This window comes from Macrotis lagotis, chromosome X (genome assembly GCF_037893015.1).
Source record: "Macrotis lagotis isolate mMagLag1 chromosome X, bilby.v1.9.chrom.fasta, whole genome shotgun sequence".
NCBI lineage: Eukaryota > Metazoa > Chordata > Mammalia > Peramelemorphia > Peramelidae > Macrotis > Macrotis lagotis.
Genome location: NC_133666.1, coordinates 146,536,020 through 146,551,808, shown reverse-complemented (window position 1 = coordinate 146,551,808; position 15,789 = coordinate 146,536,020). Strand labels below are relative to the sequence as shown.

Below are 15,789 nucleotides of genomic sequence, written 5' to 3'. Positions count from 1 at the left end.
CCTATGATATTTAGAGATTTTATACTTCTTGATAGAGTGATTTTAATAAGAGGGGAAAAAACTACTACACCTACTACATTTCTGTAGATACTTCTTTGGAGTATAGATTTCTACCTTTAAGAAGAAGAAAATCTTTATTGGGTGCTTGGTTGGAAATATAGAGTTCTTCCAGGCCAAATTAAATAGAGGAATCAGTCCAGAATAGAAATGTTGCTGGCCCCCATTTGGAATTTGTGTTTATCCATTATTAAAATATATGTTTTGTGAAGCATTTTCATTTTACACATTAAAGCTGCCCTGGAGGCAAATGACATTTATATACTGGCAAGTTGCATAGATTTTCTCATTCCTTATTTGAACAGCAATTGCTTAACAGAATGTCCCTTCTTCAGTAATGGACTCTCCTGTCTCCTTCTCCATTCCCATGGCTATTTGTTTCCAGAGTGGGAGAAAAATGAAGTCCCCAACATGATAGTAGTTCAATGAAAATCATAGTACTGGTTACAAATCTCAAAATAATATCCTATAAAGTACCCCAAAGAGAGGAAATGGAGTTGAATGACAAGACAAGCGCAGTTCTGTTTTGTCTGTTATGCACTTAAGGAATAGCATAAGGGAAAGAAACAAGATATATCAGGCAGCAGTGCTCACCAAAGAACTTAGAGGGAGGTTATCAGAGATGCTGTGAACTAACACAGAAGAAATAGATCTCAGTGTGGTTGATAGGTAGGAAAACAAACAGCCCCATTATCCCATCTTCCTGTCCTTTTACTGAGCTTGGTGAATGAAATGAATAAGAAACTTACTCTGGTTTATACCACCATTTAAGAATAAAAGCAATCTATTTATCAGTTTCTTGCAATCTCTCAGTAATACTTTTCATCGCTTAAGTACAAATTATATGGGTTACATGACAAAAGTGAGAGACTAAACCTGGAGAGTACTTGGGAATTCTGGATGTTCTATAGACTTTAAAAAGTCATCTGATAGCAAGGGGGCTTCAAAAGAGGAACAGGTAAAGTGAAAAAATAATAGCAATAAAAATAATAGTTCTAATTTGTATTAAATACTTTCCTCTCAATATTCAAGTGAACTCATATTATTATAATACAGTTAAACTGAAGAAACTGTGATCCAGAAAGACAAATGACAGTTCCATGGTCACATTACTAGTAAATTCTGGAAGGGGGATTTGAACCCAGGATCCCATGTTTAGTGCTCTTTTCACTCTACCACCCTATAGGAAAATAAAGAGTATTTAATAAGTGGCATGCTTAAAAGCAGAAGAATGTTTTTTACCTTTCTTTGTATTCCCTGGGCTTAACATAGCATCTGACATATTGTAAGCAATTAATAAATGCTTATTGACTATCTTTTTTTCACTATTTATTCTTAGAAGTTCAGCATTCTATACTCCTAAAAATACACTTTCTTTAGGTTCCCAAGTTTTCACTTGGGTAAACATTGCCAGAGGAGAGCTCACACTCGCAGTTCTTTATATGCAGTAGTTTGGATCAACTTAAATGCTTTAATTTTCACAGTATTTAGGCAAATGTTATGTTTCATGAAAGGCGCATGGCCCAAGACATTTACTATCTTTCTGCTATTTCATCTTATTTAGTTCATATTTAGTTCATCATTGAATACTAATCAATGGCAAGTCCCTTTTATAATACTTCTTGCCAAAAAACTATTTTTGAACCAAAGGACTTCAATAAAACCAAGATATAAATGAATAAACAAGTAAGAAAGATTTCTCCTGAAGAAAAATTTTTTGAAATTTTGTCAAGGAAGGTGATACATCAAGTCTGTTCTAATTTTTAAAATGTTCAATCTGACTCTCCTGAAAAGACTTGACAGAATTAGATTAATTGGGATTGTGTGTGTGTGTTTATGTGTGTATATGTGTATATGTGTGTGTGTGTGTGTGTGTGTGTGTGTGTTGTAATGACCAGATAAGTTTTATGTTAGGGGATAGTCAGGCAAAGTTCAGTAAGTGACCTAGAAAATAAGTAGTTCAACTGACATAGAAATTTTTTCTCTTATGATTGTTTCTTATGCATTATGAAAAGGAAATCCTCACTAAAATTCAGGGATTGTCTGAGATGGCACATAATCTGGTATCCAGAAATTTTAAATCTTAGATTCCCTTCATCTTCATCCTCCTCCTTCCCCTATTACACTTCCCTATTCTCCTCCATGTTCTTTTTCTTTTTTTTTTAAATAATGTATCTTCCTGTCTTATCCAGACTGGAAATGCAGTAGCTACTCATGGACCTGATTCCATTATTGACTGGCATGAAGTCTCTAATTTGTACCATTTTCCTGGAGTAGTTTGCTCCTCTCTTTAACTAGCCTGTTAGCCTTATATTCACAGGAGCTCACTATATTGGTGACAAACTCAATCAGACACCTAATCAACTTTATCCTTACTATGTCTCAGAACTATTAAATGCAAGGAATTCTCCACCCTCAGCTTTCCCAATTTTCCCAGTTGTAGAATATATAAATATTCACTCCTTAGCCCAGTGTCTGGCACATTGTAATCATTTAATAAATGCTTATTGACTGGTTTGACTCTTCACTCTCATACTTCTTGGAAAATCACTCTAATTCACGGCATATGAGCCCCTTATAAAAAGTTACTTCTATAACTTGCACACATCTGTTGACATTACTTCCTAACACAAGTTCTTGTTTAGGTATCAGGGTGAGGAGATAGAATAATATATAACATAAGGATAGGATAAAATTCATTAAAGAGAGGAGGAGATAGGTATGTAGGAGGATCAACTATATTTATATATATGCATGTAAGAGTATATATACATACATATATATATATGTAAATATACATACATATTTGTTTGAAAATAAAAAGGCTTACCTCCATGGTAGGGAAAACCTAGTGTAGACATAATGATGAAAGTTTACCCTGAGTACACACATATCCACAGTTTCAAGACTGGCCACTATTTCAATGATTCATAGAAATGTCAAGCTCAAATTCCAACTAATTTTCCAAAGTTATTCATCTTTTTTTGAAATGGCCAGAAGAAAAGATGAAAAATCTATTTGGTGATTCTCTGATTTTGTGATTTTTTTTCCCAAGGCAAATTGAAAGAATGGTCTTTGGTCCTCTATGGAACATCCATCCAGCCTTACTCTCCAGCAAATGACTTTCCCAGAGTGGAACGTGTACGTTCTAGTCGAGTGGAGGACCCTACAGAAGACTACATCACAGATGATTATGCGGGTAAGTCAGAAATTGTACATAGAGCAAAACTGAGCAAATCTACCATACCCCATCCCATATCCAGAGCAGATTGTTATTAGGATCATAGTTGAGAAAATTATTAGGATCACAGTTAAGAAAAGAAGATGGGGGGGGGGGCTAGGTGGTGCAATAGATAGAACACCAGCCCTGGAGTCAGGTATACCTTAGTTCAAATCCAGCCACAGACACTTAATAATTGCCTAGCTGTGGGGCCTTGGGCAAGCCACTTAACCCCATTTGCCTTGCAAAAAAAACTAAAAAAAAGTAGGATATAAAATGAGGATCTCTGATTTCTGAGTAAACAATATATATCAACTCTGACTTGGGCTTCTTACAAGATTTGATGTCATTGTACCCTTTGGGATAAAATCTAAGACCGATCCATGAATTCTCAGTATGTTCCAAATTCACTTTAACTTATATATGTCTTTTCCTTTGAATGCCTGTATATATATATTAAGGAATTGTTGCATAACAGAAAATAAGCTTTTCACATCAGAGAACTATTCTTAAATTACACACTTAACATTACCCTTGGGAAGACCACATTTTTTATAATTCATGCCAATATCCTTGTAGGAATTAAGAGAAAAACCCTTTGTTGATATGTCTCATAATCTAATATCTTTAGGTATCCCTGCAAATCTAGTTTCACCAAGAATTGTCTCAGAGTAATTTGTAAACTTTGATTATAATGCTCCCAAACCTACTGAGTTAAATCAGGACCTAATTGGCTAAATCATCCAAGCTCTCTATTTTTGGCAATGTGGTTTTCCTATGCAAGTAGAAATCCAATGGGCCATTTTATTATCTTTATTGTAGAAAAAGAGAGAGGATTTCCCCCACATCTTTATCAAAAAAATAACAAAGAAATATATGAGGTATATTTTAAATGTTCCTGTCTGTTCTATGGTGCTATTCTTTCCAGGATGGTTTTGATTACTGTTGGTTTACTAAGTAAAGATAAGCTCCTTCATCATCTATTCATGAATAGTTTCCATGTTAACTCTTGTAACTGACCAGAGTGTCTTGGAATTTAAGTCATAAGGAACTTTAATGGGCATCTTGTCCAAATCATACATGAAAAGAAAATTCTTTTAATATCCCCACAAATGGTCCTTGGTAAGAACCTGATAAAGGGTACTGTCCTAACTATTGAGGACATCTATTCATCTTGCGTGCAGCTCTAATTATTAGGAAATTTTTCATAACTTTATACTTAAGTATATCTTCCTGTTGCTTTATCATGTTATTCTTGGTTCTTTCTTCTTAGGACTTGAACTGAGCTTACTGAACCATATAATCCATAAAGAAGAGTTATATAAGCTAAGCTCTGGTTATTTTGACATTAGAGTGGACAATTCAGGGAAAGTACTGAAGTAACTTACTATGCAGACTTCTCATAACAAAGATGAAGAAATGTTTTTTTTCCCTTATTTTTTTTCAATCATCTGGTGAAAAATTATGTCCATTGGAGGAACCATTTTCCTCTAAAGTCTCCTTAGTGCTTAAATTTTAAATCTGGTTTTTTCCTTTTTTTTTTCAGAAGCCAACCAAGCTTCAGGCTTTTAACCTGAATTCATATAGATCTCTTTAGCGATTAATCTTATCCCAGAGACTTTGTCTCAATCACACTGCCTCTACAAGCTTTTCAAGTCAATGAGACAGAGAACTAAGCTGAAATTCAATTCCATAGAACAAAGATATTATTTATCAGTCCCCATAAGCTATTTCAAAAATAGGAATAGCATGCATTATACTTAAGAGTTTTAGAATGGTGAGACTTAACATTGTAGGAAGGTAGTTGTTATTTTTCAGCCATGTCTGATTCCTCATTACCCCATTTAGTGTTTTATTGGCAAAGATACTGATGTGGTTTGCCATTTCCTTTTCCAACTCATTTTACAGATGAGGAAACTGAGGCAAACAGGGTTACACAGCCAGCAATTGTCTGAAGCCAGATTTGAACTGAGGAAGATGAGTCTTCCTGACTCTTGTTCCAGCATTATATTTACTGCATCATGTGGAAAGCAGTTACAGTCATTAATTAGTATAACATTATTTAGGCCCTTTAATATATATATATATATATATATATATATATATATATATATATATATATATATAAATGACTGCAAGTATCCTTTCCTCACAATGACTTTGCCCATTGTGGTTTTGATATATTACCAGTCAGCATAAAAAATTAAGTGGGGAATTTTGGGGGAGTTTTGTAAAAGCCACAGATGACACATGAAGGCCAACAGATGACACAGAAAAAGTTTAGTAACTCAGGAATGCATAAAATATACATAGAGTATTATATAATATCAATCCAAATTTTACAATAAGGTACAGCAAATACCCCATACAAGCAAAAGAAAAAAATTCAGACTTCTTCTCTGTTATGAAGGGAGGGTCAAAAAATTTTATAAAGATTTTCCAGATCAAAATGACACTGCCCCCCTAGTTCCTATGACATGGAAGGTATGACTGTACTTTCCTTTCAATCTAGAACTCATCTTATAATTTAAAAAATAGTTGAGACAACTAGGAAATGCAGTGGATAGAGTAAAGAGGATCTGAGTTCATTTTCAAACTCAGACATTTCTAGCTCTGTGAGCCTGGGCAAGTCACTTAACCCCATTGCCTCTGAAATAAAAAAAAATGAAAATAAAAAAGAAGGGGGAAGGGAAGAAAAAAATGAAAGAGAGTAAATATTCATAATTCTATAATTCTTGCTAAATTTCAGACTGTCCTTACAAATCCTCTGTGAACTCAGTGGTTATATTCTGGCTACTTCATTCTAGGAAGAACATGTATATCCTAGAAAGCTTATAAAAGCAAACAGCTAGAATGTAGATGGACTTCAAGATTATATCATATGAAGCTCAATCATAGTAACTAAGGAAAGAAGAGTCTTAGAGTAAATAATGTCATCTTCAAGTATTTGAGGGACTGTCCCTCTGGAGAGAGAGAGAGAGAGGGAGAGAGAGAGAGAGAGAGAGAGAGAGAGAGAGAGACTAAACTTGTTCTTTTTGGTCCCAAAAGGCAGAACTAGGAACAATAAGTAGAAATTACAGAGAGGCCTACTCTACAAAAGTTGGAATAGCTTGTCTATTATAGATAGATGTTCTGTCTGCATAACTAGTACAAATTGAAAAACAATACATCACAAATGTCCTTGTTTGTGCTGCTCAATAGGAGGAGCATGTGTCTTTGAGCACAACAGGATGACTATGTGGGTGTGCTGTAGAAAGAATTTGTATTTGGACAAATTTCGGACTACGAGGCCTCTGTGATTACTTCCAACTAAGAAGTTTTGCAATTCTGTAAGAACATTGTTATCTGGGTGGGAGGGAGAGAGAGAGAGAGAGAGAGAGAGAGAGAGAGAGAGAGAGAGAGAGAGAGAGAGAGAGAGAGAGAGAGATTCCTCTTACAACCCTATTTTTGTTTGAAGTAAACGATTTAGCGTATCACTGTTAAGATCTACTTTCTCTCCATTGGGTATGATATATTGCTGGTAGGAATTGTGGAGTTATAAATTTTAGATCTGGGAAGGGCTCTAGAGATCACAAGGTCAAAGATTCCAAATTATAAACAATAGTAAAAGAGGCCAGAAGACAGACTTTTCTATCACTACTTCAAGAGCTTGGACTCTTTACCATCAATCAGGAAGTAGTTCAAATTCCATAGGAAAGACATGAAACCTTTCCCATCTTCCTGCCTAGTGCTATTGTTCATTGTTTGTTCTCTTTTATTCACTGCCAGGCAATATATATATATATGTATATGTATGTATATATACACATAGTAGATTCATAGAGAGCCAGTCCCAAGTCTTGAGGTGTTTTGGACTCACTGCCTTACTTTTAATTTTATTTGTAGTTTTTCCTTTGTTGATTTGCCCACTAGCCTGTGGACAAGGATATAATTGTTAATAATATTATCTGTGCCTAAAGTTCCTGCTTTGTAATCCAAGACTAGATACTGATAAGTTTGTGCCAAATGTCATGGTAACATTTTATGTTCACCACAGTACCACTGAAGCTTATTGTGTTGCTTTGCTAACCTCAAAGGAGATGAGCATTGTGCAATAGTTGTATTTCTCTTCTAACACTGGCTTTACTTCTCTTCTACATTCTTTATGTCCTGAATAGTTATTGATGTTGGTGCTTTTGATCCAGTGACATTGCTATGAAAATTCCTTTTACTAATACAGAGTGCAACTCATCTGTAACTTTCAATCCTAGAGAGTTACTTGGGGCACCAAAAGTCTAAATGTTTTAGAGACAAGACTTGAACCCAAGTCCTCCTGATTCCAAAAGTAGCCACTGTACCACATTGACTCTCATGGCCAATGCATAACGTAATTTGTTTTTATCCTATAGGGGAATAGTCTTAGGCATCAGATGTCCTCTCAAGAAAGTCAAAAATTCATCTCTTGACTAAACAGTCTTATTTATTTCTAGGGGATCTACATAAAGCAATAGAAATACAAACTCATTTTAAAAAAATCATTTTCTAAAAATATGTTGTTTATTTTCTTTTTGGATTCTCAAAGGTCCTTGTGACCCTGAGTGCAGTAAAGTAGGATGTGATGGACCTGGGCCAGACCATTGCAATGATTGTCTGCATTACTACTACAAACTGAAAAACAATACACGGTAAGTTTCATTGTTTATGCTGTTCAGTTCATAAACTTTGGTTCAGCTTGTTCACATGGAAAATTTTGAAAATATTTCACTTCTATCTTCCTCTCAAAAGGAAGGCTTGATTCTGTTGTTGTTCATTGTGTCCAGTGCTTTGTGAACCTAGGGGCCACAGCACACCAGTGCTGTCCATGGTGTTTTCTTGGCAAAGATACTAGAGTGGTTTATCATTTCCTTCTCCAATGGATGAAGATGAATAGAGATCAAGCGACTTGCCTATGGTCACACAACTTAAAAGTGTCTGAGGCCAAACTTGAATTCTGGACTTCCTGACTCTAGGCTTACTTTATCCATTTGACCCCTTAACTTCCAAAGATATTATAGGGAAATTATAATCATCTTCATCATTGACATCATTATCATCAAGATATATATGATCCTTAAGGTTTACAACATACACATGTGTGTGTTTGATCCTAACAACAACCCTATGAGTTACATGCTCTTATTTTCCAGATCTGAAAAATGAGGCTAAGAGTATAATTCCTCTTCATTCTTTCCCCCCACTCACTGTTCCCTCTTGAGCAATATCAGGATATCTAGATTCAAACACATTATCTCTTCTCCTCTCAGCTTCTCTTTTCATCCCAAGCAATAACTCCCAATATGTTATTAATAATATCAGCTTATAACTATATAATTTTGACAAAGATCTTCATGTACATTGTTTTATTTAATTTTTATAAAAATTTTGTGAAAGAGATAGTGCAGGTATCCCCAGATGAAGAAAATGAGCCTAGAGAGATTAAGTAACTTGCTGGACATCAAATAACTTATAAATGACATAACTGGAATTTGAAATTACAACATTCCTTTATCTATTTCTGGTTAACTCAAATTCCCTTTGACATTCTAGCTAGCTTATATCCATGAGAGGTCCTTCATAGTAGGCTCTTAATAAGTGTTTGTTGATTGAAGGCAAGAATTAAACAGCAATGTAGAACAAAGGGGTGAGATTTCTTCTCTTCTATTCAGTATATTAAAACACCAGGATGAAGAAGACTTCAGAGACTACAAATGAATTCATGGACAGAAGATACAAATGAAACACAAGTAAAAACTGAATTTTGAAGCTGAGATAGGTGGCTAGTTGTTTCTCATATATTAGGAGAGTAACAAGAAAGAATCAGTGATTAATTCAACCTTTCGATTTTGTGTCCCCCAACAATCCAGAATCTGCGTCTCAAGCTGTCCTCCAGGTCACTACCATGCAGACAAGAAACGCTGTAGAAAATGTGCCCCCAATTGTGAGTCTTGCATTGGAAGCCATCATAACCAATGCCTGTCTTGCAAATACGGCTACTTCCTGAATGAAGAAACTAATTCTTGTCTAACCACCTGCCCAGATGGATTTTATCAGGATATGAGTAAGTTCATTTCTTCTATTTGGAATTGAGAAAGAAGGTGTTGGGTTTATATTTAAAGGAAGGTTTTAAGGAAGGAAAATTCCTCTTTCCTGAATTCTAGACTCTAGTTAATATTAATCAAAATTTGATCATTGTTGGGATTTTGAGACCCTTGGGTTGTTTTTTGTGTTTATTTGGTTGTGACTTTAGGAGGGGGGTAAAAATGTGGCAGAATATGTGCACAAATATCTAAAAATGTTAAAGTGGAAACCAGGCTTGCATATTATCTAAACATGATAGTTTTCAAAGGCTATTAAAAATTTTCATACCAAAAAAAAAAAAAACCACATTGATCTCTTTTGCCTCCTGAGTAGTTCTTGTTGGTTCCATCCAAGACTGGGTGGGAACTACAATCAAGTACTTGGTAAAGAAGGGGGGAAACACTAAGTTAGGGGGAAAGGAGAGCTACACAGAATTATTGTTCATTTAGGGAAACAGAGTCTTGAAGGAGGAAGGTGATCATTATCATTATGTGATAACATCCAGAGCTGAAACTGACCAATCTTCCAAAGTATGAGAAATAACAAGATAGATTCAAATAATTTAAAATAAAATTTATTTGAACATCCATGTTCACATTCTTGGTTATTGTATTTCTTACTTTATGATTCTTGTTTATATTTGTTTTATTAATCTTCCTATTTAAGTAAGGTCTATATAGAAACTTCTTGACTATGCCAAAAGGTGCATTATATATTCAGTATAAGTACAATTTGTTATAATTCAGTTGTGTCTGAACCTTCATGACCAGGTTGACCATATACTTTATGAAGCTTTCTTGACAAAGATACTGGAGTGGTTTGCTGTCTCCTTTAAGGTGAATTAAGGCAAACAGAGGTTAAGGAACTTGCCTGGAGTCACATAGCTATTCGGCATCTGAGACTAGATTTTAACCCAGGCCTTCTAACTCAAGATCCAACACTCTGTCTACTAAGTTCCCTGGCTTCCTCCTAAATACAACTCCATGGATGCAGATCACAGCTTTTTCATGCTGAAGAAGAATTATCTTCATTAGTTGCTGTGTTCAACTTTCTGGTGATGTAGCTCTCCACACTTTGTGAAACTGGAAGTTGTCTGATGGATACACAATTTATACTCTACTGAAAATCTTTCTGACTTGGTAGACTAGGCCAGAGAGACAATATGACAAAGAGAAGAATTAGAGAAGTGATTTAGTGGAGAAAGGACAACTAATAATAATAGCTGACATTTTTATAACTTTAGTGTTCTTTACATATATTTTCTCATTTGTTTTTATGAACTTTAGAGAGTTTCATAAATATGAATCATCAATTTTTCATTTTCATTTAATTCTGGGGAAAATATTATAGATTATTGCCATTTTAAAGATGAAGAAATTGAGACTCAATACAGTTCAATTATTTTCATAATCATGCAAATAATTTCAAAACAAATTTCAAAACATGTAGCTATATTAAAAAACTAATTTCAGAGCTTGGAGTCAAGACCTTTCCATTATACTATGATATATCTAAGTAGTTACCTCATAAACAACAGATACATAAATAGTCCCCTTCTAGAGAAAATCAGTAATTTGAAATTTATACTGCATTCTATTAGGAAAATTATTTGTTGATATTAAAATTGACTACCATAATCTAAAGGAAACTGCTTAGTAAACATAACTTTCCATAATAATGTAAATATAAGCATGCATTCACATTATCTGCCTACATGTGTAATTAGTAATACTATACCTTTTATGAATATGTTTGAATTAAATACATCTTGTAATTTAAACCCAGTTTAAGACCATAATTTTTCTCCCAGGTATATATGATTATAGTTAAGTTAAATAACAATAACCTAAGTTTCATATTAGAATCATTAACAACATCCTGATACATCAGTTTCTTGGACAACTGTTTATCCTCCTTTTAACACACACACACACACACACACACACACACAAAAGACTCACTCCAAGATTGCCTTTCCAAAATCAGGATTCTTGGATGGCAAAAATCCTATTAAAATTTTTTAAATGTTTGGGGTTTTTTAGTAATTATCAAGGAAATTAGTAATCTTCTTGGTTTTTTATATACCCTTTTCCTATTTATATTGATGTGGTAGATTGAGAAAATGGCAGGTATTAGAACATTTACATTTACTTTTGTTGAATCAAATTAATGGATTTATTTCTTTTTTTTTGCAAGGCAAATGGGGTTAAGTAGCTTGCCCAAGGCCACACAGCTAGGTAATTATTAAGTGTCTGAGACCAGATTTGAACCCAGGTACTCCTGACTCCAGGGCTGGTGCTCTATCCACTGCATCACCTAGCCACCCCTTGATTGATTTCTAACTTCAATTTTATTTTATTTTTTGATCAGATAAGAACCTTTGCTGGAAATGTAATGAAAACTGCAGGACATGTACTGATTCTCAGAACTGTACCGAATGCAGACATGGCTTAAGGTAAGAAAGAACCAAATGAACTCAGTAGCTGTATATATACTTTTTTTAAAAGATAATTTATAGCGTGCTCTTACCTTTACAATCTCCCTCTATATACATACCCTCATTTCTTCAGTATTAAAGCACCTTGTGGCCATTACGCTACCTCTGGTGCTTTATTTGACTAAGGAGATACTATCTTCTTTAAGGATGTAATTTAATAATAAATATCATTATTCAGCATTTTAAAGTTTACAAAGTGGTTCTGCATATATCATTTAATTTGGATTATAAAGAAATACACTGAAAAAGAGTAAATAAGGCATAGAAACATTTAAAAGATATTCTTTACTCTTTTGTAGCAAAAAGTCAAAGATTACTATAAAAATGAAGTCAGAAAATTGCATTAATCCTTTTGATACCCTCCTGTGATTGTATGCTATGATAGACAATCATGTCTGGTAGATGCTTGGTAGAAATTATCACTTGAAACTGAGTTCTTATTAAAGATTACAAGATATTTTTAATCCAAAGATAATTGTGAAATATTATGGGTATTATAAGCATGGACCCTTCATATATCAATTGCTGTTTATCTTAAGTACCCCATGCTTGGTACCATTATCAGATGGTATACACAAAAGTTTGTTATCATTGGATATTTTTTTCTTCAGTAGGTAATTTTTGCCTAGGTGATATCCATAAGAGATGTTACCAATGAACAAAGCAATCAAGATATTTAAATAGAGGAAATCAAACTGTCCTAGGTTTTAGCTTTTTTTAGGTCAAGACATCCTCCTATGCCTGTAATTTACTTTTTTTTAGGTGGGTGTTTTCAAAAGATGAGTCTTTGCTTAAAGAGTGTTCACTTATGTGCATCTCCAAGGACGTGTTTAAGCAAGAAGACATCCAAATGAACTGGCATTAGAAAACCAATTTTTGGTTTCAATAAATCCATATAACCTTTTTTCTTCTGTTCTCATTACATAGAATTGTAGATTGAGAATTGAAAAGGACCTTAAATATCATTTAATTTGGCCCCTCATTTTATAGATGGGGAAACTGAGACTAGAAAAGTGAAGAAATTTTCAAGATCCCATAGGTGGCTAATAGCAGAGCTGAGATTCAAACTCAAGTCTTGGGGTCATATAATGAAATCTGGAAAGAGCCTTAGAGATCTAATCCAGTCCTTCATTTTAAAAACAAGCAAACTGAGGGCCAAAAACATTGCATCCCCACATGTAGAAAGTGGCAGAGCTCTGATTTGAACCCAGATCATATAGCTCCAACTTGAACATTTTTTCCAATGCACTGTACTTAGTCATACTTAAATTGCATTTTCATGAAAGTATCATTGGTTATTACACTGCCCAGAGTAGGACACGATGAATATTATTCTTTCTGTTCCATAGAGTTCTACAGTATGGTGTACTCTAGAGTCTAGACAGAACACATAATCAATATATTTCAGAATTGAAGGGAGAAGTCAAAGCTCTTTTTAATAAAATAGTAGCCCAATTGAATCTAAATTCTAAAACACTAATGTGTCAATGTACCGTGTCTCATTAAGTGAAAAACAAAAAAAAAAAAGAAAAAACAGTCCTTGCCTTCAAAAAACTTACATTCTCCTGATAGAATCTAATACATAATATGTATATATATATATATATATATATATATATATATGTATATGTATATAATATGAAAAGAGAAAAGAAAGCACTAACAATTAAGAAGGGTCAAAAAAAAAAGGATCCTGTAGAAGATTACATATGAACTAAGCCCTGAAGGGATGGTGGTATAAAGGGGAGAAAATTCCAAACATGAGGAATACCTTATGGAAAAACCAGGAGACAAATGAAATATTACCATGTAATTAACAGCCGTAGGTCAATTTCTTTGAATGCAGAGATCCAGAGATATAATTTGGGGGGGGGGGGGTGAGTAGTAGATTACACAGTTTTTACTAATATACTATCAAGAATATTATCATTTCATTAACATTCATTAAATCTGTAAGGCAAAGGAAATACAATGAAAAAAAAATGTGTGAGGAGGCAGCTTTGTAGAGCAATGAATAGAGCATCGGCCTTAGAGTCAGGAGTAGCTGAGTTCAAATCTGGCCTCAGACACTTAATAATTACCTAGCTGTGTGACCTTGGGCAAGTAACTTAACCCCATTGCCTTGCAAAAACAAAAACAAAAAAAAATGTGAGAGTCTCTATCCTCTGAAAACTCTATTCTCTTCTGTGAGGATTTTATATATACACATATGTGTGTGTTTGTATAGAGATGTATATATATTTCTAAACATATATGTAGCAATAATTATAAAATATGTTAATTCAAGGAAGAACTTCAAGGGAAGGTTTTTCAGGTGAGATATCATCTTAAGTCTTGAAAGGGGTCAAAGACTTTTTTCTGAAAAGTGGAGATGACAGCAGATCACATTTCTTGTTGGAGATTGTATAGAATTGGAAAGTAAAATGCTGAATGGGTGGGAAGAGCAACAAAGAGAGGCAGAAATAGGGGGAAGAGAGGGAAGGAAGAAGAAAAGAGAGAGAAAAAAAAACCTAAAGCATTTATTAAATAATTATTATATGCCAGACACTGTGGAAAACATTGGGGATAGAAAAATAAAGACATTCACTAGTCTCATTCTAATGGAAGAAGACAACACTTAGAAGGTAGCTAGAAAAGGAGGGATTAGGGATTGAGGCAGTCAGTGTGGAGGTGGAGCAGACTGAAAGGGAGCCAAAAAGGAAGTGAGTGGTGGGACTGGGGCTTCTGACAAGATGGTGGTTCTGGGCAAGGGGGCTCAAAAGTCATCAAGTTAACCCTGGAGTGGAGTCATTCTCTGGAGGGTAAGGCAGCCAGTATAGAGGGAAGGCAGACAAGAGAGTCAGCCAAAAAGGAAGTTGAATGTAGATATTTAAAGGGGAAAAAAAGCTAAATAAGGCTGCAAATAAAGTGAAATTAAGCAGGCTGGTGCCAGGCTTTGGATAGCCTAAAATACCAGGTTGAGAAATTGTATTAAATAAAATATAACCTCTGTTTTTAGAGTATTTTGAAAGGGAGGGGAAAGATTTTTTTTTCCTATTCTCTAAGACCAAATAGAAAAGAACAAGATTTAACTTCTTTCTAGGTGAGGCTGTGTGGCACAGTGGAAAGAAGTCTTAAGTTACAACAGTGCCATTTATTAGCTGTATGACCTTAGCTGACTTATGCCACCTTTCTGAACATTAGTTTCTTAATTTGTAAAAGTAGGCACAATTTCAGAATTAGTGTCTGTAAATTTCTCCTGAGTGTTAGAGCTTCCTTTTGAAATTACTTTGTATTTTTTATCCACATTTGCTATTTTCCTCCCAATTAAATGTAATCCCCTTGAAGGTAGGGATTGCTGCATGTGTTTTTAGTGATTCTTTTATAAAATTCTGAACTACACACACACACACACACACACACCATTGCTCACAAACAAGAGAACACAAAAAGAGAATTTTAGAGGAAACCATAGATCTCCTTTTCATACTATTTAAGAAAATGTTTATAATTTTATGTTATTTTCAAAAAGGCCTCCTTAATCTGAATTTCTTTTTTAATTTCTTTATGTTCTCTTCAATATGTTTTTAAAAGAATGTTTCAATGGATGTCTTTTTTTGGCATCATTGTGGTTCTCCCCCATATTACCCATCTTCCCATTAAAAACAGAGGAAAAAAAGGGAGAAATGTAACAAATAAACATGATAAAGTAAAACAAATCCCCATAGTGTCTATATTGACAGATATGGGTATCTTTTTTCACTAGTATACTCTCTCTTCCCTTGGGAGGTGGATAAGATACTTCATTACAGGTTCTCTAGAGATATAATCGATCATTGAATTCATCAGAGTCCTTAAGTCTTTCAAAGTTGTTTTTCTTTATCCTATTGCTGTCCGTGCATTCACTTTTCTCTGGTTTTAATTATTTCACCCTGTATCA

The 15,789-nt window shown here is 34.3% G+C and overlaps 1 protein-coding gene across 3 annotated transcripts in view; it reads left to right on the top strand.

Moving 5' to 3' along the window:
• PCSK5 (proprotein convertase subtilisin/kexin type 5) overlaps positions 1–15,789 on the top strand; it is a 594,760-nt gene that overhangs the window by 394,656 nt on the left and 184,315 nt on the right. For all 3 annotated transcript variants that reach the window (XM_074206682.1, XM_074206681.1, XM_074206683.1), the window contains exons 14-17: positions 3,113–3,256; positions 7,839–7,941; positions 9,160–9,353; positions 11,744–11,828. In XM_074206682.1, coding sequence (XP_074062783.1) covers positions 3,113–3,256; positions 7,839–7,941; positions 9,160–9,353; positions 11,744–11,828 — 526 coding nt within the window. The remainder of the gene's footprint in view (positions 1–3,112; positions 3,257–7,838; positions 7,942–9,159; positions 9,354–11,743; positions 11,829–15,789) is intronic.